The sequence below is a fragment of the Theropithecus gelada genome, chromosome 13, assembly GCF_003255815.1.
Source record: "Theropithecus gelada isolate Dixy chromosome 13, Tgel_1.0, whole genome shotgun sequence".
Classification (NCBI taxonomy): domain Eukaryota; kingdom Metazoa; phylum Chordata; class Mammalia; order Primates; family Cercopithecidae; genus Theropithecus; species Theropithecus gelada.
In genome coordinates this window covers 60,060,709-60,088,386 of record NC_037681.1, presented here as the reverse complement: position 1 = coordinate 60,088,386, position 27,678 = coordinate 60,060,709, and the positions used below count along the sequence as shown (strand labels likewise).

The window sequence follows — 27,678 nt, the reverse complement described above, 5'->3', positions numbered from 1 at the left end:
ATTTCAAAAAAACAATATTGAACTGATCATGAACAATATTTTTAGCTTTGTCTAAGCAATAATCAAGGTTAAGCAATGATAAAGCAAAACTGAAAAGTCTGAATTGCATTTCCTTTTACTTTTTCAGCACACCCTCTTACAGTTAGATAGCATGGTAAGTACCAGAGTCAAAGAAGGAAAAGGGCAATAAAGTGTACAAATTAGATGTGTTTTCAATTAGATGCTCCAACAAGAGCTGAGGATGGCACTCACCACCTTCCAGTGGCAAGAACCTCATGATAGGAAGAAGCCAAATCCCAAAGCCATTAGTGGCAGCAGCAGGAAGTGACAGCCAGGGCAGGACCCTCTGTCTTTAGCAGCTTTTATCACTATTTCCCATGTGTCTGGTTCCTCCAACAGCTCCACAGGCATCTCTAAATCACGACCTAAGTCTGTAGCCAGATAAGCACACTTTTGAGACCACCAGAATTGCTTTAGTGTAGTTCTAGGAAAATGATAATCTTGCTTTTATTGATTATATAGCATGTTATGCTTTGTTCAAAGTGCCTTCTCATACATCCTTGTTAGTTACCTAAGGCAGACATTCTTCTCTTTTACAAATAAGGAAAACAAGGCATAGAGCGCTTAAATGGCCTGCCAAAGGCCACATAATTAAACGGGACTGATACTAACTTACTAAAACTGTACTATATGTCAGGTTCTGTGCTGAGAGCCTTACTCACATTTCCCTCATCTAATAGGTTCTATTGTTACCTCTGTTTTACAGAGGAAATTGAGGCTGAGAGAAGTTAAATAATCTGCCTACAGTCCCACAGCTAACAAGTGACATAGATGGGACTGAATTTGCACCTGCCTCCAAAATCAGTTCTTAGATATCTAAACAGACTTTGTCAGATAAGAATTACTATGACTACATCTGATATGCCCAGTTAACCCTTTCAAGTGAACAGGGATAGAGCAGGCAGGCCTGTGTTGACACATGGCATTGCTTTCTCATATCAATCTGTATATTTCCATCCCCTTTGCTTTCACACTGATACCTTGAGGCTGCCTTCTACCCACACTGAAGCAGAAACAGACTCAAGGAAACTCCTGTATCAAGCTCTGCATAGAAAAGCTCCTTTCCCTGCTTGGTTTTCAGGTGCCTGAACACCTGACTGGAGCTGAGGAAAACCCCAAAAAGGGGCACAGGAGTGACCAGGAAGCAAGAAAAAGGTGCAGGAAAGTGGGGGCATGAAGGGAAGGGACTCCAGCTCTCTGTAACCTCAGAACCCTAGACATGTATGAGCCCCAGATCAGGGATGGGAGTTAGGGGTTCAATACCTGATGAGGATGGGAAGGGAAAACCTCCTCTTGACCAAGTGGAACTGACATCTCCAGACAGAAATCTCTCTCTGAGTGGGGAAAGGGGGCCCATCCCCACAGTTGCGCCTTCTAAACTGAATTCTTTATACTTCCTCCTACCTGAATGTACCCACCCACCCCACATAGTTCAAACACTCCGAATAACTATCAGGCGCTTGACCCTAAAATACAAATAGACATCTGGTCCAGTTCCGATGACAGCATGAAGGGGAGGTATGATCCTCTTTCTGTTTACCACCCATCCTTATCACATCTAATCCCGACAAGGACACACAGACTTCCTGGCTGCAGGACAAGGAGAGGGTGAGATAACTTGCAAACAGTCCAGACCTGTACCTTACTACCCTTCTCACTGCATCTCATAATACAAACACACACATACCCACACACACACACGCATGCGTGCAAATATACTCTGCCATATTTTAGGCTTACATCTCAGGCCCCCAAAACGTTTCCAGCCTTAATTTTATGTCAAGCAGCATGATGACATAGCCAACCAGGCAGGAGGAGAAAAAGTGCCATTAGGCAGTTTTGCTAAGCATCCCTTCAATCAGCTATTTGGGAATTCACTGCTAAGAACCAGTGGATAGGAGGAGTTTAGAGGAACACAAAAATCAGAGGTTAGCACCCAGCCCCCACTCACTCTGTCATTCACAGCTCTGCCCGCTCACCTGCTCCCCATCCTGCCCCCAGGCGTTACTGCCTACCGCACTCAGACTCTCCCCTCTGCCACCAGCCACCATCCGCAGCCCAGAGCTGCAGCACATCAGCATTCCTATCACTCCCCTCAACCCAAGGGGAAAACATTCCAGCTGCCTTGTACTTAAGCATCACCCTCAGCACCATAAGCCGGTGCCTGTGCATAATTGACAAGGAATATGTTGATAAGAAATGGGACTGTTCCAAGTTTCTGAAGGATAAGTAGGTAATTAAAAGAAAAACCTAATTTAAGAGAATTCTGAAGACATTTTTAAAAACTGTCTAGCAATATCCTTTATGGATTATTCCCTTTTACCAGAACACTTCTGTTGTGCCTTTGTTTGGTCTTCCAAGCCTGGGGCTGGAAAGCCACTATTCTAGGGCATCCCCAAGTCCTCCCCACTCCTCAGGGGTAACTACAGAGCCCTGGGCTAGGAGTAGCAAGCCCACCTCTGTTTCCCTGCAGGGCTCAGAAGTACATGAATTTTCCAAAGTCTGAGCACCTGGTGACTTCCTGCTCTGGGCTCAGTAGAGTGCTCTCTGAGGACTGGCACCCTGGCTAGTAGCTGCCCCCACGTGTGTAGGGCAATGCAAAAGGTCTCAGAGAAGACCACTAATCACCAAGGCACGAATGTGCAGGGGTGAAATCAGCTTCAGCTCTCCCTGCTTCTGGATGCCCCACTTCACAGCCTGACTGGTTTCAGACCGACAGTGAGCCAACCATTTCCTGAGACACACAAACAAACACAAGCTCTTCAGACTGCAGACCAGGAGGCTGTCACTTCCTCACACATGGCCTGGCATGTTCTTCAGTCTGCACAGCCTCCCCATCCTAGAGTTTGGCTTAATAATCATGGTCCTACTACCCATTAGCTAGCTTTCTACCTGCAGCAAAGTAAGTCTCTGAGTCTTAATGTGTAAAATGGGGCTGATAATATTTATCTCATCGGAATTCCAAGTAGTACAAGAGGTCAGGCACTTCTTATGCATGATCACCTTTAATCTATGCGTCCTGCCTTTACCTTACTTGGTCACATCTAACTTAATTAGTCTTATCTAGCCCAATTTACTGAAGAGCCTCACCTATTAGACCCTATAATTTTCCCTCAGTTCAATCCTATCTATGAAATGAATGAAAACAAACAAAAGCCCTACCCTCACAGAGCTTAGAGTCGAGAGAAGGACGGGGGCAGTATTGAAAGACTAGCACAAAGAGACGTCAAATGACAACTGTGACATAAAGGAGAAGTACTGAGTGTTCCGAAATCATACAACAGGGTGCCTGAGCTGTAACAGAAAGAGGGTTGACATCCCCAGGATAAGCAAGATGATCCTTTAGGGCAGAAGGAAGAGCATGCACAGGGCTTTGTGGTGAGAGAGCAGCTCACTCCTGAACAGGAAGACCTGCAGGCCTGGGCTGCGGAGAGTAAGGGGGCATCATGGAAGAAGTTGCTAGAAAGGAAGGAGGCGGCTAGACCATGGAGAGAATGAAGGCTGGGCCGAGACTTGCTCTCTATTGGGAACCCCAATGGAAGTCACAAGAGATTATAAACTAGGAAAAGGCATGATCAGAATTGATTTTTTTAAACAAGCAAAAAACATTTTACTCTGGCCCCTGCATGAAGAACAGATTAGAGGGTCTGGTAGTAATATAAGGGATGGAAATATAAACAGGCCAGTACAAAACTGCCAAGAGAAAAAGGCTCCAGTGAGAGGAGGTTGGAGAATCCTTCCTGTGTCAGAGTCAGCCGGGTCCAGGGGCACGTGTGGGTGGCACTGTTCTAGACAGAGGAAGAGCAAAAGCAAAGGTGTAGGGGACAGGATTGTTCATAGGAACTGACAGAAGGTTCAGTATTGCTGGAGCAAAAAGCATGAGAGGGAGACTGATGAGAAATGAAGAGCTAAGAGGAAAGGTCGGCAGGGACCAGGCGAGAAGAGTTCCCTCCCCCACGCGACGAGGCTCCATCCAGTAAGTTATCGGGAGCTGCAGAAGGATTTAAGCAAGCAGGTGATATGATCGAGTTTATTTTAGATAGATGGTTCTGTCAGTTGGGTAAAAAAGGGATATGAGGAGATACGGGAATAGGTGGCTATGCATCCACACATTAAACTACTATGCAGATATTAAAAATGATCAAAACTGGAAAACTATCTGGCTTAATGCTGGATACAAAGCAGTATATTTCACAGTATCTCAAATAATACGTTTGTGTACACATCAGCATAAAGACTGAATGAAAACAAATCTTTTAACAGGTTTATATAACTAACTGGCAGGATAACAGATGATTTTTTTCCTTCTTTACAGTTTTCTGCATTTACCACAATAAGCATGTATATATAAAAGTTCATAATCAGAAAAAGAGATTTAAACTACATGAAGTCAGCATGAATGGCCCTATCAAACTGATAGCAATAATTTACAGTTTGATAGCACCTGATATTTAGCGACCCTAAATCTTAAACCACAAGATAAATATCATTCTGTGTTCACAGAGGAGGAAATAAAAAACATGGAAGCAAAATGATTCATTTAACGTGACACAAAAGGCTAGAGGCAGAAGCAGATCAGAACTAGGTAGATGCATGCACTCTTCAGCTGGTTCAATTATTTTTGCTGAAAAGTTACTTGAACAGAACAGATCATACACAATTCAATAATTAAGATAACCAAAATAATTAGGAACAGCCCAACAGACTGCATGATTATCAGCCCAAATCAATAAAGAAGTCAATCCAAAGCCTTCAATAAATAAGGCAGCATCCACTGCTACCGGAACTGTAATTCCAGAAGCCTGATCTCAAGTACGTCAGTATTTTTCTAGAAGTCAGGAGGGGGCTGGTATTAGAAGGGAAGAACACAGAAGTCGCTTTCACACTGTGCCCATCCTCATCCATACTGACTGTGTTAAAAGGAAGGGAAAACCTAATGCTTGTGGTACACGATTGTGGCATACTTAACTCCCGTGACAAAATAGGTGGCATACAGCCCTATTTCCCTAATTGCTAATCACCTCGTTCGTGGCTTTTCCCACACTTCCCTCTCACTCTTAGGAACCACAAAAACCCAATCTCAGGTGAAATTACAGCTGCATATATTAGACTCTCCAGGCTCCATCCTGCCTGGCATAAGCTCCCGTCCACATCCTGGACAGGGAAGTGTATCCCAGAACAGCACCAGATCCGATTGCAGGGCATGTTACTTCTCTTCCGTGGGTGCCCAGAAAATGCAGCAAAGGAGAGCCCCATGTGAGACTGGCCTTATTTTTATTTATTTCTTTTAAAACTTCAGAAAAGCTTAGAGAAACCCAGTGGTATTTTTAACATGGCTTCCATAGCCTAAAATAACATTCTTAGCTTTGCTGGATGGGTGAGGTGAGACTATGGGGAGGGGCGATGGAGGAGGTAGGAGGCTTCCCAAAATTGCCAGCCTTGCAGATTAAACAAGTGCAAATTAGTCAGTGTCCAGATTTATGCTGAAATGGACGAGACCGTATTTTGCAAGCTAATAAAGCGGCATTTGCCTGTAAATACAGAGAAAATGAATAACCAATTTAAATTTTCTTAATCTACTGCAAGTAGTCCTGAAGATCAATAGAATAACAATTAACTAGAAGTTCTGCATCCATGGGTCCTAATTCAGCCTTTGCCACTACCATCCCCCCTCTATCTGCTTTATCTTGAGGAGGTGGTAACGGGCTGTCATGTTAGAGACTGGCTGGCAAGCCCAGGCTGTGAACAGGAGAATTGTGTGGGATGCCCCACAGATGAGATGTGCTCACACCTGTCAGTCATCTGGACACTTTCACAGACCCTGTGACCCCTTTATATTTCTGAGCCCTCTTGAGATCCCTTGGCTATGTAATTCTTGCCCTGCTTTCATCCTCATTTTCTCCTCTAGGAAGGAGAGTTACAAAATTTACATCATTCTCTAAATAGGAAATGCCATATACCTTGATACTCTACTTACTAAGGGTCACTGATTAGAACACAGAAAAATATCTCAAAGGCCCCAGGCAGTGGCAATAAAGTCCCAAGTCTTCGCCAGCAGGAGTACCTCCTGAAACCTCACCTGGGAAATATTTGCCCTAATTTCAGACCTAATATCTACTTGCTTCATCTATGGCCCCCTGTTCCTGGCCCAGCAGAAGCAGCAAAGTGGAATATTCAAAGGGACAGCCAGAGGCAGACAACAGAAGCAGAAGGATATGATATTTAGCAAGACAATCAGCATTTTAAAAAATCAAAACAACCACAATCTTTAAAAAAAAAAAAAAAAAGTAGTAAACTGCATCTTTTAGTTTTAAGGTAAATAGTTCTACAAACCTCTGCATTCCCTAAGGGAACCTAAGCATTACATCATAGTTCACACTGATAACCTTGAGTCATTAAGCAAAAGTTAAAATTAGCGCTTTCCATTTTAGAAGGCAGACATGTGTATAATGCACTGAATGAATATATTTATCCAGCTAGATAAACACAAGTTTTGATGCACAGAGAGGTAGGTTTTAGCTATTTGGAAAACTCATTCTGTACATCCTGATGCTCCAAATAAGTCATAAAATGTAATAATAAGGTAAACTGTTAGAAAGCATGAAGTCTGACCCTTTGCTTTTAAAATGAGAAACTGAGGTCCACAGAAGTTGAAATGACTTGCCCACGTCCCACAGGGAGCAGGAAGAGCCAAGGCCAGGCCTACAGCTCCTGGTTCTCAGGGTTCCTAATCCTCCCCCACTGGAGCACAGGAACACCATCTCCACTGCAGACAAGTGATAACTACCAGCAGTTCCAATGTTATTCTCCCTATCATATACGCTTAGTTAGGAAACATAGCTCCTTTCTCTCTTTGTAAAAACTGCTCTGAGTTATGTGAGAGAAAGTTGCTGTGTAAATTTAAGGTGCTTTTTCTTTCATTCCTTGACTAATGCACTTATCATATGGCTGCTACAGAGTAATTTCAGTTTTCTAGTTCATAATCTCCCAGGGATTTTGTAACACTCTTTCCTAGTGTGACTGTTAGTAGAATGAAACAAACAAGCAAAAATCCCAACAGAATAAAAAGCAATTCTAAGAAATATATTTTCAAATCAGACACCAAATCGAAGACCAATATGTAATGGCCCTCGTTCATGGAGGTGTCTCTCTCCCCCTCTTTCCCATCACTGTCCAGTACAGTTCTATAAAGCTATATCACACATTTTCATTTTTCTCCTCTTAATCTTTTAAGTCTTCCAAATGACCAGAATGCTTATGACAGGGCAGACATGGGGCAGTATGCTCAATACCTTAGATCATATACATTCTGTCTTCTGGAATTCACACTGTGGCTCTCTCAATAAGGACCAGCATGACCCCGATGGAGATGCCACAGATCTCTTGGCGTGTCTACCCAGTGTCTGCTTTGTGTGGAAGGATTTAAGCAAAAACAGGTCCTATTAAGCATCAGAGGTTGAGTAGCAGGTCTACCATTATAATCATTGCCATGTATCACTGCAGAGGTTTACCTAGATATGTCCTTTCCTCAGTATAAAGGAGGAAACTGGGGGTCACAGAAAGTCATGTCGTGTTCACATTTCTTGAATAGGGCTTTGGATAAAATTAACTATTATCCCAATTGCAATATGTGGCAAGCTACCTAGAAATAATATTCAAGGAAAAAAGGAAGAAATTGAAATGAATAATCAAGATTCATAATATAAATTAAATTAAAGCGATTAAATACAACTTCCAGGTATTTAACACAGAATTATTAAATTCAAAAAGCACTACTTAAAACTTTTGAATAAAATGAAGCACAATTATAGACTTCTTTTTGCCTTCACATGAATTATGAGTATTAAATACTCTCATGAAACAAAGAAGGAATAAACCTAGAATGTTTTTCCTATTGCAACAACAACAACAACAACAACAAAAACATGTTTTTTTTTTCTTTCATCAAAATCTTTTCAAAACTTCTTTGAAGAAATTTAAAATGGGCAATTAAGGCAAAATTTAAATTATACTAAGCAATTTTCTAAAGGGTATGCACCTTTTGCATTTTCTACTATGAACTCTAATTCCAGTTTCTGACACCAGGTATAACTTATCAATTCCCTATGAAATCATCTAAGAAAAAAATTATAAATTACACAGTTGAGTCCTTCTAACCAAATGGTAAATGTTGCTCCAACAGAACAGAATTCCTGGAGCGAAAGAAAAGTTCCAGTTTCTCCTTTGAATCCCTCAGGAAATGAAAAAGAAAACTAGCATTAAGAAAGCATGTCACATTCAAAAGAGCAAAGAAAAGCTCTGTGAGTGAACAATTTGAAAACAGAGAAAGGCCCTTAAACCTGGGCTGTCCTAATGCTTACCCACTTCTAGAGAGAACTGACCTTTTCCCATCCTGACACTTTGCTGAGTTAATTAAGCTGCTGTTTTCCAGGCATCTTATAATTACAGCTGGTTAAAGCTACAAGAGACCAAATAGATTACACTCATCCAACCTCCATATTTACATATGAGAAAATCAAGATCTGAAGAGGTAAGGTCACTTGCCCAAGGTCACATAGCTAGTTAAGAGCAGAGTGAAGAACATGCCCCAAATCTCCAGTCTCCTGTCACCTCAGTAAACTGCAAAATAAACTTGTTAGGAGGAAGATCGCTTCAGAATGCCAGGAAAACCACCGGTCTCTTGAAGAGCCACCTCTGCTTGAGGAGCCTGAAGAGCACCCTCGCACCCCACATGATTCTCCAGGCTTTTTTCAGCATATGGGAACCTCCCTAGTAGCAAGTCTGACACAGCAGCAGAATGGTTCAGTGAAGAGCCTGATGAAGGACAGCAACCAAGAGTCTTTCTTGCAGCAACTCATTCCGGCTATTCTACTTTCTGATCAAGGAAAGTATGTAACTGGAGTTGCAACCGTTTTACTGGAAAAAGAACATTTAATGAACCAAAACAGAAAAAGGACATACATAGAATGAATCTGGCAAAGCATGACCAATATATTGAGTTCCTGTCTTCTGAAAACTGCCCTGCTAGGTCCTATGAAAGAACAGAGACAAAGGAAGAGTTTCTTGAAGGTAGTGACTTCCTATGGAGATAAGCAGAGAGACAAGAACACCTACATAATGATATAATCCTTCTATTAAGGATTAAGAACATTTTATGAGGAAAATCTCCAGAAAGATACACTCTTTGCTAGTTATACACTGATTTTTTTGAATACTTCAAAAATAAAAGCATATAATAAATGTTGGCATTTTACCCATCTACTACTATTACTATTTTTTTTTAACATCAAGTACCTTATCTTCTTTGGATTAATAATTAGTGTCTTAGTCTTTGAAAACTGAGAATAATTCTCACTTCTCCTGTCCTTGAATTGAACAACAACAGCAAAAACACTGAAGTGGGTGAGAAGAGAGTGGGTCAGATATGACCGTGATTTGAATCGATCTAAGGCAAATTTCAACAACCATTCTATGGCAGATCGCCATGTGCCCAATACTAACCTGGATGGTATCCATCCCTGGCCTTAAGGCACGATGTAAAATTAACAAGGAAACCATACATTACAATGTCAAAAGCTATCATAAAAGTATTCATAAAGCACAATGGCATCCCAGTTAATATAGCAATTAATTCTGCAGGGAATGAGAGAGAGGCTGAGGACAGAGGCAAGGAAAGCCAGAGAGGAAATAAGAATAACACTAAGCTTTCAAGGAAGAGTAGACACTGTCCAGATGTATAAGAGAGGATAGTATTCAGGCAGAGGAAGGAATATTCACAATGACACAGAGATACGGAAGTGCAGGTGTGTTGAAGGACTAGACAATGGTCTTATGTGACTTGATCCTCGATTTCATGCAGAAGTAGCTGGGTATATAACCAGAAAGGTAGCTGGAACCACATGGTAAAAGCTTTTTTATGACCTGCTAAATTCAGACTTGTAGCTGTAGGCAGTGGGAAATGATCAGAGATTTGGGGTTTTTTTGTTTACATCTTAGCTAAAGTGTACGATTTAGTGACATTTAGTACATTGTGCAATCATTCCCAATATCTATTTCCAGAACATTTTCACAAACCTAAAAGAAAATCACTTACCCATTAAGCAGTCACTTCCTATTATCCCCCTCCCTGTTTTCTGTCTCTGTGGGTTTACCTAGTCTGGATATTTCATAAATAAAATCATACAACTTATGGCCTTTGGTGTCTGGCTTCTTTCCCTGAGCATAGTGTTTTTAAGGTCCATCAGCGTTGTAGCATGTGTCAGTATTTCATTCCTTTTTATGACTGAATAATGTTCCATTGTATGGACATACCACATTTTCTTATCTATTCATCAGTTGATGGACATTTAGATTGTTTCCACATTTTGGCTATTGCAAATAGTGCTGTTGTGAACATTTATGTGCAGTGTTTTTGTCTTGAGTATCTGTTTTCACCTTTTGGGGATATATACCTACTAGTGGAATTGCTGGATTATTTGGTTCTTCTATGTTTAACTTACTGAGGAACCCATCAGATATGTTTAGTTAAAGGAAAGACAAAAGATTGTATTTTAGAAAGCTAAATGTACCTAATGGATATTTAAGGAAACAAAATCTATAGAGACGGTTCCCCGAAGATCCACCAAATAGTTGCTCATCTGTTCCTTCCTGCCTTCCTTCTTGGGCTTCCTATCTCCTTTCCTTTCTCTCCTGCCTGCTTGCTTGCTTGCTTCTTTTTTCTTGTCGAACCTACAAGTTGGCATGCAATATGGTGGTCCAAATATATGCCCACCCACATACCTTGTGGCTTTACACCATCTTCTGAGGCTTCTGTGCTAAAATCCTGCTAGCTCAGCCCATCTGTAACAGTTCAGATTGTTTTCTTGCTTCATAATTCCTGCTCTGAGGAAGTATCAAGCTGTAATAAATAGGTCTCTTGGTGTTGAATGAGAGGTCCAAGAGGAGCCTGGCACAGGAAACCTGAGGTTTGCTGGAAGGGTTTTGATTTGAACATTCCTGCTGAGATGACCAGGGTCTATCTTCCTATACTCTCCCTCCATCCCACTCCTCCAAACACAGAAACATACACTGCTAAACAACTGCTTCCTCCCCAGGTCTTCCAGCTTATCATTTCAAAAGCAGATGATTCTTCACAGAAATTTCAAAGATAATGAAAGCGCAATACAGACATGAGTTAAGTGGCTTTTCTTCCAATTAGAATTGATTACTTTCTAATTTTGAACACGTGCCACTATCAACACACCAGGACACTGGCAATAGCAAGGAGTGATTTGCTAATTTTCTTCTTCAAAGTTGTTATATTTATAGATGCACTGGGAAGTTGTAATGATGGTCACTCAGTTGCCAGTCAAAGAATAGAAATGAAATATGTTGTTGTTGTTTTCCTCCAAGAAATCAAGAAGTTAAAACAAGTCATAGCCTGGCTTGAACAGATTCTATAAATGAGCCTGGCTTGAGGAGTGGGGGTGAAGGGAGATGCTCAGAAAAATGCTCTCCACGAAGCTCTTCTTGGGAGGCACTGATCATCCAGGGTGGGGGGATGGGGAGGAGAGTGAGGAGAAAGGCTGTGCATCTAGAAAGCACTGAAGCACCAAGCTCACCAATCCAATGTGTATTAAATTCATAGCAACTGCACCTTCTGATCTTAGAGTACATTAATATTCCCTAAAATGCACAATTTTGAACATTTTACCTTCCATTTTAAAAGTGCAATTATAAATAAGCCTCCTTAGAACTAATCATGCAATTTCTGAGTCTCTAGAGATTAAAGAGACTCAAACAGCTCTTCAAAAAGAAAAACACAGGGCTTTCAGGGCACTTCCATGTGTCTATTAGGGTAGTATGTGGAGAAAGCAGTAGATCTGGAAAAGCTGGGAGGAAATCTGAGTTCTCCTCTCAGTCTTCTCCTACTTTGGAATGACCATAGGCAGGATGGGGCTGCCACCTGAACACCCCTGCTGCTTCAGGCTCTATCTTGTGTGCCTCGCTGGAGCCCCTCTTCCTTGGCTAACCAAAGCCAGATTTTGTTCAGCTGTCAACCAGCCAAGTGCTTCCTGGGGAGACTGGGCCCTTCTCCAGCCCCAGCACTGCAGCTTGATTGGTCTAAGAAAATCATGGTCCATTCCACTTGCCAGGGATTGCTTTAAGAATGGTCACATGACATAATTCTGGCCAATGAGACCTGTGGGAAGACTGCTGGACGACTTCTGGGAAATTACATTTATTGTAAAAGAAGACATCAGAAAAAGGGGCCTGGCCTCTTCTGTTTCCTAGATCACTCACAGAATTCACAACTAGCAACTCACAGAACTGTCATGACCAGGTAGAGACACAGCTCAAGACAAAATTGCCTACCTTGGGTCTGTTAAGCCCAAAAGCATTGAATCTCTTTAATTAACTAGCCACATGCAGGCTTTCTCCAGACTTCCTGTTACACCAGGTAATACATTTTCCTTGTAGGCTAAGTCATTTTTATTTGGGTATTCTGTTATTGGGCACTTAAAGGCCCACCCAACTGAGTGGATAAATGTTTATCAAGCACTTTATCAACTACATATTTTAAAATTACACCCACAACCCAAATTATAATGTTTCATATCTAATGAGAAATACTGCTGTATCTGACCTGGTTTAGAAATAACTATAATCCCAACACTGGGAGGCCGAGGTGGGAGGATCGCTTGAGGCCGGGAGTTTGACACCAACCTGGTCAACAAAGCAAGACCCTGTTTCTACAAAAAATATTTAAAAAGAAAATTAGCTAGGCACGGTAGAGCATGCCTGTAATCCTAGCTACTCCAGAAGCTGAGGTGGGACAATCACTTGAGCCCAGGAGTTTGGGGCTGCAGTGAACTATGATTGCACCACTGCACTCCAGTCTGGACAGCAGAATGAAACCTTGTCTCTAAAAAAGAAAATCATTTTTAAGAAATAAATAACAACTCCAGAAGACTACATGTATGGAAGAATACCTGACCAGAAAAAAAAAAAAAAAGAAGTCTGGCATTTTAACCTGTAAATACAGCCAGAAGAACGTGAAAACAAGAACTGTGTGATAACTTAGAAATAAAAACATGCTCTAAAAAACACCCACGCCACAAATTTCCAAAATTACAATCTGGGGCCTATTAGCAAGCAGCACTCACTTTCCCCCATGGCATCATCAAAATATTACTGCAGAATCATCCGTATCAGTGGTTAAGTAAACAGGGAACTACTCTGTCTCACGCCTCTCAGTGGCTCTCAGACCTGTTTATTTCAGTAACTGTCACATGTGTATGGCATGCAAAACTGTGCCCTTTTATGCTTTCTCCTGTCATTATTTTTTAACTTTCCCAAATCAGGTGTGTTGGGACCTGTTCAGAGGACTAGCAGGTAACGAGTTATTTATACAGCTGCCAATTTTCCAAATCAGTGGCGGTGCCTAGAGATGACTTTGGGGGACTGAAGCACCCATCTGCAGCTCCCCGTATACCCCCAACACTTCAAAATGCACAATCTGGATGAAGCCCCTACCCCTACATCTTCTAAACAAACATCAAAGGGCCTGCTCCTTCCAAGCAATATATTCTGTCTTACAAATTAAAACCCATTTGAGATTATGCTGATAATAACATCCCCCTTGCTCGCAGGCATTCTGATAATATGGTTTCAGAGAGAAATGGAGGCAGTTAGAGCTGGTATGCCAGGTTTTGTGGGTAATTGACAGGACTTTGCAGCCCAAGTGTAAATCACCTATCACCCACATTATAGTATAAAAATCAGGTAAGAATCACTGCTTGAAATTCCTTTCAATTCTATGAATTTTTTATTCTACACGTGCTTATTTTCCTCCTATCAACTTGAATTTCAGAAGGAAAAGGTAACCCTCGAGAAACAAAAAAGAGAAAGGAATACAAAGACTTTGATGCTTCTTCAGAAGATAGCTTCTGGCTGGATTTTATCTTTTACTGCTGTATAGTAAACAGTTTCTTTGTGTCTTTTTTGTTTCAAACTTGAAGAGAAAGAAAAATTTTTTTAATTTTTTTAATTTTGTTTTTCCATAAGTTATTGGGGTACAGTTGGTATGTGGTTACATGAGTAAGTCCTTTAGTGGTGGTTTGTGAGATTTTGGTGTACCCATCACCCGAGCAGTAAACACTGCACCGTATTTGTAGTCTTTTATCCCTCGCCCCTCTCCCACTCTTCCTCCCAAGTCCCCAAAGTCTATTGTATCATTCTTAAGCCTTTATGTCCTCATAGCTTAGCTCCCACAGATCAGTGAGAACATACAATGTTTGGTTTTCCATTCCTGAGTTACGTCACTTAGAATAATAGTCTCCAGTCTCATCCAGGTCACTGCAAATGCTCTTAATTCATTCCTTTTCATGGCTGAGTAATATTCTATCGTATGTATATATACCACAGTTTCTTTATCCACTCTTTGATTAATGAGCTCTTGGGTTGGTTCCATGATTTTGCAATTGTGAATTGTGCTGCCATAAATATGCATGTGCAAGTATCTTAGAAAAAGACAATATTTTTAAGAACTGTTCATGTTGGCAGTCACTGTTGCTTTTCCCGCCACTCTTTGATTCAGCCTATCTCTTTGTTTTTCCAATACTTGTAAGTTGTAGCTTCCTTCAACCAAACTTCCATCGTCTGAACACCAAGAGAAGTTTTCCTACAATGTGTTGGATGCTAAGGATTAGATCACCTGGAATAAATGGTTCTTAAGTATCAGTGGCATAAAACAGATATTGAGCTCCAATTGCCATAGGTTCAGTTGTTCCAGTTGGCCATTGTAAGTTTTTTGTTCCCCCCACCCTACAGTTTATCTTCTGCTATGTCAAACTGTGGCTGTGATCATCTGTTTCATAATTTTCAAATCATATGACACGTGATTGATGTTGTTGTTTTTCCAGGATAGCTCATTGAATAACATTTAACAGGATGCACATACTTAAAATTCTAATTGTAAATATTACTGTAAGCAGCTTTCAAAATTGTGAGAACTTAAAAAAAGGCATTGAAACTCAAGTTAACCAGCAGCCTGCTCCCACTCACTCAGACGCCCTTCCTCACTACTCTGGGTGTAGTTAGGGAAAGCACATTCCCATAGGACCTGGAGGACTTAACACCCATGTTTTTCATTAAGCAGCCTTCTATAAAAAAAAAAAAAAAAAAAAAAATTCATTTTTAACATTTGTTGAGTGAAGCAAGTGTTCACATCCCCCACACCAAATAAAAATCCCTTAAAATGTAGACAAAAGAGATCCAAGCCTAGTATAGCCTCCCATCCACCACTGCCCCTACCCTGCTAGTTCTGCTGTCACAGACCTTAAGAATGCAAGTTAGTACTTATTTGCAAGGCAGATGGAAGCATGGTGTGGGTTTGCGTTTGAGTGACCTGTTGTAAAGAGACAATTAAGCCTTCTGGAATTATCTGTACACTCAGAATTTCCTACTTACATTTCTGGAGTCTCTTCCCTATCTATAGAATGTCAAATCACTTGGTGAAACCAAAAGGGAATATATTACATCCTTCAGGTTCTTAGGGTAAAAATGAGTTGATTGATTTTTACCTATGAACAAAATATTAAAAAGTCTGAACACTGGAGGACATCCAGCAAGTTATAGAAAATAATTCACTGTGTCCTCAGTAATTAAAGATAACAGAAACTAAAATATGGTTTGTATTGTCCCTCTTTGTTCACTTGCTAATGCATTCCCTGATGGGTGTCCCCATGACATTACTGTTGGGTCTGCAATCAGCTATCTGGCGGAGTTACAAGAAAGATGGAGTGCAGCATGTAGTTTCCCGTGACTCTGCAGCAAACAAAGGCTGTCAGCTTCATGACGACGGCCGAGGCGGACTCTTTCATGCTCCAAGAAGTTCTGTTGCATCCTTTTAGTTATGAATAAAACTTGCAATAAAACAGACTAATCACTGCAATCACTTTTAACCACAGGGAAACACTATGAGAGAGTAAAAGATAAACTGTCATAAATTTTGCTAGTTTAAGAAGATAAATTTCACTTTCTATTTACAAATTCATTTTGATAAAAATCTTTACAATTAGCTTTGCAAAGTTTTAGACAATATCGATGATGTGGTTTTAAAAAAAAAAATAGTAACTGTAGAAAAAACAAAATTGTTTAAACCTAAAGATATGATCTTACCTGAACTACCCCCAAATACTGAGCTGTTTTACTCCAAAGAAGACACATTTGCTATTTGTATTATTTGCCAATCCTCCACTGTCACTGGTTTCAGCTTTTTTCTTCCATCCCATCATTGCTATTGGGAGGGAATGGGAAATGAAGAGGCTGACCAGACCAAATCTGATTTTATTTTTATTCTTTTAACCAGGAAATAATATAAGAAAATGGACCACAGATGTGCACACAATCGAGAATCAAAGGACAGTGGAATATCCCTGAATGATAAGGTAAACATAAGAAAGGAAGGCTCAGGGCATGAAGAGATGGCCAGTCGGAGGTCATGGTTTGCTTGGCATGAATAATCTGTGATTATAATATGATAATCTGCAATTATATGATCTGTAATTATAATCTGATTATCTGGAACGCACAGCACTACAGATGTACACAAAGCTGAAAGCAAAGTTCATTCTTGGTAACTGTTGGGGAAACCCTGTGACCCACCTAAATTCCTTCAATGTTCCCATTCCCTAGCGTTTCACACTTAGCATTGACATTTTCTCAATGGAATGGAATGTCCAGATGCTCCTCCAACAAAAGCTGATCTTTTATAGCAATCAAGGACATTTATTAGGTGAGGGAAACCCAGTGACTCACACCTGTAATCCCAACACTTTGGGAGGCCAAGGCAAGAGGATCTCTTGAGGCCAGGAGTTTGAGACCAGCCTGGGAAATATAGCAAGACCCCATCTCTACAAAGTTTTTGTTTGTTTGTTTATTTGTTTGTTTGTTTAAATCAGCCAGGTGTGCTGGCAGACACCCGTAGTCCCAGCTACTCGGGAGCCCGAGGTGAAAGGATCATTTGAGCCCAGTTGAAAGCTGCAGTGAGCTATGATCATGCCACAGAGCTCTAGCCTGGGTAACAGACAGAGCAAGACCTTGTCTCAAAAAAAATGAAAAAAGAACATTTGCAATTACAATTATGAGCAGTCTGCCTGATGGGGTTGGAGGGCTCTTTTTGCTATCTGAAGAAGAAAAATCAGTAGCTAAGGAAAAAAACCACAGCAACTCGGGTATAATTGGATGTGAACTTTCTATGACATAGCAAACTCTTCCTTTTTCCCCCTCAAGGCCATTGCTAAATGTTATCCACGAAACATAGTGAATGAAAATGTCATTGATTCTGGCAATTCTGATCACAAACCACTTAAAGTACCATCCACTTTTGTGTTCATAAGTTACTTTTAAAAGACAATTCCTGTGTGCTGATAGTAAGAATGGAAGCAAGTGTCTTCTTTTGATGGCAGAGTGGCAAGAATTTAATTTCTATTCAAGATAACCTTCATGATTGTTAGCAATAGAATGTGTTGAAACATTGAATATCACACTTGGGTATGTTCAGCCTCAGCACACTGTGGAACAAGCTAAAACCACAAATCTAGTCATTAAGAGTTGTGTAGTATGAGCTAGCAGTTGTTTAATCAAAGAGGGCTCATTTAATACTGTGCCTAATGTCAGAATTGATACAGAAATAAAATGCATCTTCTTCTCTCCCCTGTGCAAGATAAATGTGTGTGATATAACAGCACACTGGGATACCCACCATGAATTTCAGCTGTGATAGGAAAAAATCCCTCCTCCTCTGCTCAGATGAGAGACGTGGCTCTGAGCAGTGAGAGAAGCAGTCTTGAGAGTGGGGTGTGTACATGCCAGGGGTGCACATGAAATTCTTTGGACAGTAGCAGGAAAATAGTTGAAATTCTATTTATATCTATTTATTACCACATCCCTTCAAAATTTGCTTTTGCCTGTTTTATGATGTATGTGTCAGTACAGTCCATGCACATAATTTAAAAATGAATAAACATAAATCACAGAGCGATGCTCAAAAGAATTTCAGAGACTACTTGCCTTGAGAAGTAAAGAGGGAAAGAAAAGTGAAGTCTTAATCGTATCCCCAGAACCCCCAAAACTGAAGAATCCCTTTTACCAGCAGCATCTTTTAGCCCAAGAGAAGGTCTGAGAACAATCTGTGAACCACTGGGTCAAGGAGGAGAAACGGTGCTGGTTTCTCAGCTTCCCTAGATATATTTGCTCTTGGAAGATAATTATTCTAACACAAATTATACTTTGGTCTACAAACGAGCTGAAGAAAATCATCAATCTATTTCTGTGTCAGGTAGAACTTGGTGGGTCCTGTACAGACTATTAATTTCATAGGAAATAAGCAATAGGAGAAGCAGATAAATCATGAGCAGAGTGAAAAGCAGACCCAGTGAATTCCTACCAAATCTCTCACTTTCCTTTTCTTACAGAGAACAAAATGACGAAGTATTTATGTCCCACTGTCTTTGATATCTGTTTATCTCATTAGAGGAAAAATGCTTCTCCAACCACAAGAACATGTTCTGTTCCAAGTTTCAAGAATTCAAACCCAGATGATTTATACAGGTCGACATTGTGCCTACAGACTTAGAATCTTCACATTTCTGAAATCCTATGATTTTTAATTTTATAAAAACAAAACACAACATTAATTTTCAGTTTTATTGCAGATAATATGTAATATTAGAATTTCATTGACACGCACAAAGTATATATAATAGAAAATAATGTTAATTGTTTTTAATGAAAATGTTTCATTAAAAGTTAAAGGCTAGTGTGAACAGTTGAACTTCTAATGTCATTTCTATGACTCTGATTTCTATTCAAAATTGATTTCTCCAAAGATCTACATAATGTATTTGCAAGTCACATCAATGTTTATTTATTAAAGTCAGTGTTTTCAAGAACTGAAAGAAGCATTGCATAATGTTTCCAACTGAGTCTCCTTCCATCTGTCCTGTCTTCCTATTCATCCAGTAGTTGAAACAAACATACTGCACTTGGGAGAGAACAGCTAGGAGTCCCCCAAAGGATGCTGCATGCAATCACTCTGCCTTGTATTTTCTGTCATTTACCCATCAGTGCTATCAGCCATCCCCAAGTATTCTCCCACCCTGGTCCTACGACCTACTAAGAGTAGTTATAATATAACCCACTAGGAAATACAAACTCCACTCCTTGAAATAAACTCTATGAAGGCAGGGATTTTTATCCATTTTATTCACTCCTGTATCTGCTACACCTGATACAATAACCAACCTCCAATGTCTATTTGTTGAGTGAATAAATGGATGAATTAATGAAGAACTATCTTTAGGTCACTTGTCATTTCTTGGCATCCTTTTGTAATCCATGACACACTCACTTACCTTACAGATTTTTACACCTAAAGACTTCTTTCAACCCCCATCCCCACACCCCACAACATTCCCAGTGCCACAGAGGTACCTGAAGCCCTAAGCTTTAAGTCCATTTTGTTCAACTATTCCAGCACTCAAGTTGCTGGGTGAAGGCTGATTTCATTTGCATACTTTTCCAAGTCAGTCCTTACTTGGACCAGCAAAGCTTCCTCGGCATCAAAAGTTAGCCAGTGCTGCAAGAAGGGCATATATGGAAGACTAATTGAGAATCATCTGACCAACTTAAACACAAAAGAACCCCCACATATTTAGCCAAAATCTTCCAGCATTACCTTGTACATAATAGGCTTCTAATGGGCATTTACTGAATTGGATAGTAAATATGGAAATACAGTATGAATGTAATATCTCTAAAGCATTTGATAAGTTCTCATGTTATCCCAGTGAACAAGATAGTGAAATGTGGATTGGTCAATATAGTACTGTTAAGAGAATTTGCTGCTAGAAAGACAACTATGTTTAAACTATGCTGGCAAATATTTTGGATTGTTTTATTTGTCAGTCTGGTAGAATAGCACAGGGTTCTAGTCTTGGTTTTCAATGAGCTTATCAATAACTTTACCTCTATTCTTACTGAAGGTTCTGGCTGAAGGTCAAGCCTAGACCATTCCAGGGTCTAGGCTAGATAGAAGTGAACTAGCATCATAATGAGAGTGTGAAAACAAGAATTTGATGATTCTCCTAAATATTTATCCCGTTGAGAGAAATGCTTTTCTAGCTCCAGTGATTTATCTTAAGTAGACTAATATTGTAGAGTCTGTGCATATTTCTAAATTAATCTCTTATTGCCCACATTGCATGTTTCTATCTCCTTACATCTCTCAGAAATATCTCTCTCGTCTTGCTTCCAGTCACAGGAAATGTAAATAATTCCTATTATGAGAATGTTTTCCATATTATCAGCTCTACATTTTCTTCCCTGCACTCCTCATTTAACTCCCAGCTTTGCCCTCTAGGTCCTGTGGACCTAGACCTGACATCTTTGCCTCTCAGAAGCTCACTAAGTATGCTAGGCAGTTCTTGAGCCCTTTTTCCACCCCTCCCCACTCTCCAATCTGAAAAAACTTTTCTTCATTTCCTACAATTAAAATTTCTAAACGATGCTAAGACTCATAAACAAGGTAATGCATAGAAGAAAGAATAGAACTTGGGACTCTAGTTGCTCAAATTTTAAAATTAGACATAGTGTTAATTTCTAGTTTTATAAATGGCTCATTTAAGAAATTCATACCACAGCCACTAATGTCAGATGCCAAAACAAAGGTGACAATGTTTGCCTAATATGGGTGCCAAAATCATCTTTGAGACAGGAAAATGTTGGTGACATTTTCTTTTCTCAAATTATTCACAGACTCAGAATTTTAAAGCTGTTCATGTCACCCATACATTTCACAGATGATGAAACTGAGATCTAGAAGAATTATGTAACTAGCCCAAGGTTGGTTAGTAGCAATGTTGCAAGGCATTTCTGGACATCTCCCAAACAACAAATTATGATCCTATAACGTACCAATGCCTGTTCTTTCCTCCAAACTCCTCGTTCCTTAATAGCGTCAGCTCATTAACTTTGCAAGAAGCTAAATTTACATTGTTATTAATTATAACAATGACAGATATGCGAACTAGAAAATTCTCTAAAGAATAGTCATCTCTCCTAATAATACCACAGACAAGGAAACTGAAGGCGAAGAAGGCCTTGATACTTGGAGAATACACTGCAATTTAGCAACAGAGCCAGCAATGAGGCCCATATCTTCTGCTCACAACCTAGAACTCTTCAGTGTTCTACACAAAAGATAAGCTAAACACCATCAATATTATAAATCTGAGATTGTTTTCATCTAAAAATAGGCATTCATGACTGGGAAAATATAGTTCTTTTAACGAGTATATGAGTTATGTCTTATGGAAGTACTGGGCTAGGTAACCATTTGTCAGAAAGACTGTAGAAGGGAGTTTGAACAACCAGTAGATGTTCAACTTCCATGACCTCTAAAGTCCTTCCACCTCTATGATTATTTGACCCTGGACTGCCCAGGAACAGCCAGGGCATTTCCAGAGGCATGGTGCAATATCCTGTGGGGGTCCCTCTTCTACTGTAGGTTGGACTCTGCCCTGCTGTTTCAGGCATTGCTCTATATCCAATTTACATGCAATCAAATACTCTAAGCATAGAAAGTGTAAGGAAATGCAGTTCTGTCATTTCCAAAGACAGACTACACTGCTTAGCTTTCAAAATTGCCTTGCCTAAATGAGCACTCCATAACTGAGCCTCCACATTCAGCTTTTACAGTTTGTTCATGTACTATGCTACTATCAGAATTAATTATGCAGCATCTTCATGAGGAGAAATCAGATTTGGATGCAAGTTAGGAGAGAAAAGAAAATGGTGCACTTCCCAAAGGAAGATTTTACTGTATCCAATTCCCCCAAAAGTGCTGGAGTCCTTCCACACGCAGACAGATTTTGGATGGCAGTCCCCAGCTGAGTTAGCCATGGGAAGGAGGAAGTTGACATGTTTGAGAAATGAAGAATCCGCCAACTAACAAGACTCTGAAGGCCAACACATTATTAACCCCCTCTTTTCTATGTCATTCCATTGCAGACTGTAACTCAACACAAATTTGTCCGTTTGTTTTCCTGAATGACTACTAAATATTAAAATGTACTGATTTTGGACTTTTTCTTTTTTGACATCATGAGTCCAAGAGAAGAGATGTTGATTTTTTTTTTTTTTTCATCTCAGAGGGGAAAAATATGAATCAAGTTCTGAAAGTTAAAGGAAGCTTCACAAATTGTCACACTGAATATTTTTACATGAATGGAATTACCAAAAAAAAAAAAAATCAAACTATCTGATAGCATTCGCAGAAGCCAGGTGTTGCACAGATTTCAGAAGAACAAATTGATGCTCTACAGCTCAGTGCCAAACAAAACAAACAACAGAAACAACCTGACAAGGTACCACGAACAGAAGACAGAGTGATAAGCAGAGAGTGAGTGCCCAGATCTGGACAGCTCTAGTTTAAAGGGTGAGGGCATTTTCTCTCCTCAGTGCCTGGACAGCGAGAAGGGTGGAGATATGGGGTCCTCAGGAAGGTTGGAAAGCAGGTGTCCTATCTGCCTTGGGCAGCCTCCACCAGCCAACGATTGGTCTCTGAAGTCTAATCTACACACACTCTGCACTTCAGGGGTGTGGAGGAAGGTTCCAGGGCCTCCTTCGCTGCCCATCAGCCCCGCCAGGCTGGGATGACCACATCAGTTCTGTCTGACACCAGCATCCTTACAATACAGGGAAAGCCCCTTCCCCCTCTTCGGAGGTTGGCACCACTTTTCTTCCAAACGGTATTTCCAAAAGGAAAGCACAACTTGAAGGAAGGAGCCCGGTTGAGAAAAGTCGAGTCTTTGACGGTTAGTCCCCCTCACGGGGAGCAGCGTCAAGAAAAGACACACATGTCAGGCAGGTGTACAAAGGCGGAGAAGACGGGGAGAGAGAGAGAACCGGGGAAAGGGAGGCGAAGGCAGGAAAGGAGACAGAGGCGGGAGGTGCGGCACGGACTTGAAAGGACGCGCAGGGTGAGGACGAAAGAAGCGAGTCAAGGAGAGCGAGAAGAGGGGAGGCAGAGGGGAAAGAAAGGGACGAGATAAAGGCTGGAGGCGGCGGGAAGGATGCAAGAATGCGCCGGGGCGCGGGGCCGCGGCAGAGAGGGGGCCACGGGGACCGGCGCACCCCTGGGAAGCCGCGGGCTGCGCTCCACGCGCGGGCGCCGGGGACGCGGGGAGCGCCCGCCGCTCACCTTTCAGGATGAGGGTGTCGATGTCCCGGTCGATGCCCAGGAAGTAGCACTTCCTCCAGAGGCCCGAGTAGGTGGCGAAGAGGGGCCGGCCGCACTCGGCATCCAGCCCGCCGAGCCCCAGCAGCGAGCGCCAAGACTCGGGGTCGGCGCGCCCCGGGCCGCCCGGGAGCAGCCGGCGCCCCAGCGGGGGCGAGTCCCGCAGCGGCAGGTGCGACAGTGGCATCAGGCGGTTCTTCTGGTCCGGGGGGTCGGCGCCCGCGCGGCTGCGCTCGCAGCTCTCCTTGTGGCGCCGGGGGTCGGTCTCGTACCAGTGGTCGGTGAAGATGGCCGTGACGAGCAGCCCCAGGGAGCACAGGCTGAGGCCGAGGCTGAGCGCCGTGACGAGAGCCCGCGGCTCCATGGCTTCCCGCCCCGCCGCAGCCGCCGGTGGGCTCGCGCGCCGCCGCCAGACACAATGCACTTGGCCCCGGCTCTCCGCCCGCACCCTCCCTCTTCCCCCCACCTGCCCCCCACCTCCCTCCTACGACCTCCCCACCCTGCGCGCCCGGCCCGGCTCGCTCCCTCTCCCCCGGCCTGATCTCGCCTCCCACCGCCCGCCCGCCCGCCCCCGGCCCGGCCCCCGGGCTCCTAGCCCTCCCCTGCGCCGCTCTCGCTTTCTTGTCCCCCTCCTCTTCCCCAGCCCCCTCTCCTCGCCCCGGCGCCCCCCACCCCGCGCACTCCCCTCGCCCCTCTCCCTACCTCCGATCCACAGTCCGCCCTCCTCTCCAGCGACCCCCCTTCCCCTTTTAATCTCTCCTCGCCGCCCTTATCCTCCTCTCTCCCCTTAACCCTGTCCCTACTTTCCCTCGACTTTTCTCCAACTCTTCCTCTCGCTCTTTCCCCCACTCATTTGCTCCTCTGCTCCCCGGCTCCTGGTGCCTTTATATCCCGGCTCTGGACTCGGTGCCTCTCTCCACCTACCCCTCAGCACACCCCTCCCGTCCTCTTCCCTCCAACGACCTTAAAAGACATCCACCGACATCAGACTCACTCTTGTCACTTGTCCAAGTTGATTTTGATCAGTGTCCCGTTTTGTACCCAGGAGCAAATCCCATCCAGGTCGGGCTGCGTGGTAACGTTTAACTCCTTGGAATCTTGATCTGGAGCTCGAAGGACCCTTTGTCCTGCCGCCTGCAGGATGAAGCCTCTGAGACCCCTAGGCAGCCAGCTCTATCTGTCGCCGCTTTCCCTCTCACATGCCCGTCGCTTAGCCTCTAAGCATTCTCTCTGCTCAAGCCCCTCTTCTGAAAGAAAAGACACCGAGTGTCAGTGGAGCGATAGAACGATGACCAGAGATTTTTCTCCCACTTCATTTCAACCTGCTATGAGATGGACTTCTTTTCTCATTGACTACCTCCATCTCCCGCCAGACTCACTGGCCTCCTGGAATTTCTAGAGGAGCCTGGAATCAATGAACCCTGGCAGTGGCACCTGCTCCATGAGGTGATTATTGCCTTTGCATACAGCAAGCCCCCAGTAATAAATCAAAGTAATGATTTTCTCCTATGTAGGTTTCCCTCTTGGGCTGGGGGGTCGGGGTCATTAACAAAGCAATGCCACACACCAAAGTCAACACCTGAGCCTGGGGCAGTTCTGCCGTCTTCCAGTCACAGAGGTTACTTCCAAGAATGACAGGCAGATTCACATTTTCTAAAATGAGGAAACGCTAGGACCTGGGGTGCTAAGAGTTAATCACTTGCGCGGTATAGTCAGTCTATACCACAGAGGTGCAATACACTCGTGCCACTCAATGTGCCCTTGTGGTCATGTCGGAGACAGAAAACCATGCTGCATTGGCCCAGGGATGAAAATGCTTGTGTTCTTATGCTATGAAATATTAATGATGAAGAAATTATGAGGCATTCATTATATACTAAATGTCATTATTCCATGATTTAATTGGACTTATTAATTAGTGCCCTACATCAATTGGTATTAATATGCTTTATATCCTTCCTCTAGAATGACATCTGTAAAGGTGGTATAAGGCTCTTGCTGGGATTTATTTTCATTGCTGTTTGTGTTTAGCATCTTCAGAGCGTACATTTCCAATGAAGATCCTGTGCCTATTCTGAGCTGTTCAGTTCATAGATAGATCACTTAAGCAAATCTTTCAGTTATATCGGACCCCCGTTCCCATTTCTGCTGACCTGACAACGTGAATTATTGCCTGGACTTTCTCACAGTTTCAGCAAGATCTATGGTGAGCTCTAGTCTAATTAGGGAAGACAAAGAATTATAATTTTAGTGTTCCTCTCACCTATAAGCTTTTTCTTCACAGGAAACACTAAGCTCATCAAAGGAGTCTTACCTGGATTTACACAAAAATGATAAGATTTAGAAGCTTTCTTTAATTTATACTCTATAATATGTATAAAATCCTAGATCTTAATGGATAGGCAGAGAGAATGCCTTTAACTGTGGGTCCACAGTTGACATCTGAAATTCACTCATCATGTGCTCTTTTATTTTAAAAAATGCATCTTGAGATAAAGTTATCAAAACCTTGCAAGCCCCAAGGGTTGTCAAGCCTTTAGCAAGTCCTCATCCCCTTTTCAAGTCTTCACCTCATGTATTACAAGAAATAAATACTCAGCCACATTCCAGAGTCGCCTAATCATCTTCACACAATAACCCTATCTTCAGCTGGAGCTAGACAGAAGAAAACCTCTTTTTAAGGCACTTCTGTTTAATTTAAAAGGACTTACCATTCTGTATCATTTTCCTAGCTAGAACTCTTTGATCATACTCTTTTTAGAAAATAGCATTATTCTTGAAGTTCATTTATGTCTATGTTTAAGACCAGTCTCAGCATATAATCCAAAGGTTACTATATGATGGATTGCCCTTGACAGTATTTCATAAAAAATGTCACACATTACAAATATGGGCCAGCCGTATGTAATGGGAGCACTGCCTCTGCTGGTACAGCATTAATGGTGCCAGCAGGGATGTGGCATATGATGTGTACACAGGCTTCGCTACAGCACCTGCACATTGCTCCATCTATGTTTTTCAAATTCCCCTTTTGGATACTTCCAACAATGAACTATCACCCAGTATCCCCCTACTCTGTTAGGGCTGTGAAAAATATGAAGATGAGCAAGTGGTGCCCATCTTCAAGATACTCCCAGCCTACTGGCAAGAAACAGATGCATAGAAAGAATGAGAGGTAAATGCTGTAGTTAAAAAAAAAAGAGAACACCGTGTTATGGGAACATGGACAATGAAGAGCCTACTGCCATGGGGAGTCAGGCGGGCTACATACAGACAGTAACTTTTGAGTTAGTTCTTAAAGGATGAGTTAAACTTTGCCAAGAGGATATCAGAGATATTCGTATTGCAGTCAGAGAATACCTCTTTGGCCTAGTGTCTACTTCATACATTTGGAGGCTACAATATCTTAGGCCACTATAAAATAAGTATTTTTGTACATTTTTAAGTCGTAAAGTTAACATGTTCTAATGACTGACTATGAGCTGGACAGCTGTAGATGTGTGGAAGGAAAAGTCTATACCTGAATATAATCAATGTAGGAGGCCATTTAGCTCAGTATGGAGTCAAGATGATGGGAGATCAAATATCCAGCCAGAACACCTGGCATATCTTAGCTTCCGCTATGCTATGACCTCGATGTTTTCAAACTTGGCTTGTTCTTTACTTGTCTTAAATTTCTCTTTGCCATCTCCAGATCCAATATCCGCAGTGCATCCCTCAGAGAAAAACAGTATCCGTCATATGACAGGGAGAGCTGGAGAATTTTCACCTGGGTATTTTACTGTATTATTGGGCTCAAGATATTAAAAATTAAAGTCTCATATTTCCTTGTCGTCCAACTGCCCTCCTCAACTCTTTTGCTGGTGTTATATCACTCAATTCATGCAGACACAGTATTTTAGAATTATCTATCACATTGACAAAGTTAGAGAGATTTTTCCTTTGAAATTTCTTTTATATCCACTCCTTCCTCTACATTTCTACCACTTGCTCTTAATATGCCTCTACCCCTCACATCTGTATTATATTACAGCTTCCTCCTTGGCCCCCATGACTCCAGGATCAACCTTCCTGCAGTTATCCTGGATATTGTTGCTAAATGCATATTCTTCAAGTGTTACTTTATGTCATCTTTTGGCTTCCACCTCTCCTTTCTGGGTTATAGAGAACTATCCACTCTACCATTCCAAAGTCCTTCTTTGTTGCTCCTGGTATTCCCATGGCATTTAAACATCACAACTGATGTGCAGGTCATGTTTAAATATTTAGAAAACAAAATACTTTTGCCTTCTCAAAACACACTTACCATGATATCTATGGCATTCATCATATTTCCC

The 27,678-nt window shown here is 41.9% G+C and overlaps 1 protein-coding gene across 2 annotated transcripts in view; it reads right to left on the bottom strand.

Annotated features, from left to right (window-relative positions):
• Window positions 1–23,889, bottom strand: part of TMEM178A (transmembrane protein 178A) — a 52,120-nt gene extending 28,231 nt beyond the window's left edge. Inside the window, exon 1 of one of the 2 annotated variants that reach the window (XM_025355052.1) lies at window positions 23,306–23,889. In XM_025355052.1, the coding sequence (XP_025210837.1) occupies window positions 23,306–23,705 (400 nt within the window). In that variant the 5' untranslated portion in view covers window positions 23,706–23,889. Of the gene's footprint in view, window positions 1–1,323; window positions 1,436–23,305 lie in introns of those variants that run through there. The other variant, XM_025355053.1, reaches the window with a different exon arrangement.
• Between the last annotated feature and the right edge of the window lie 3,789 nt (window positions 23,890–27,678).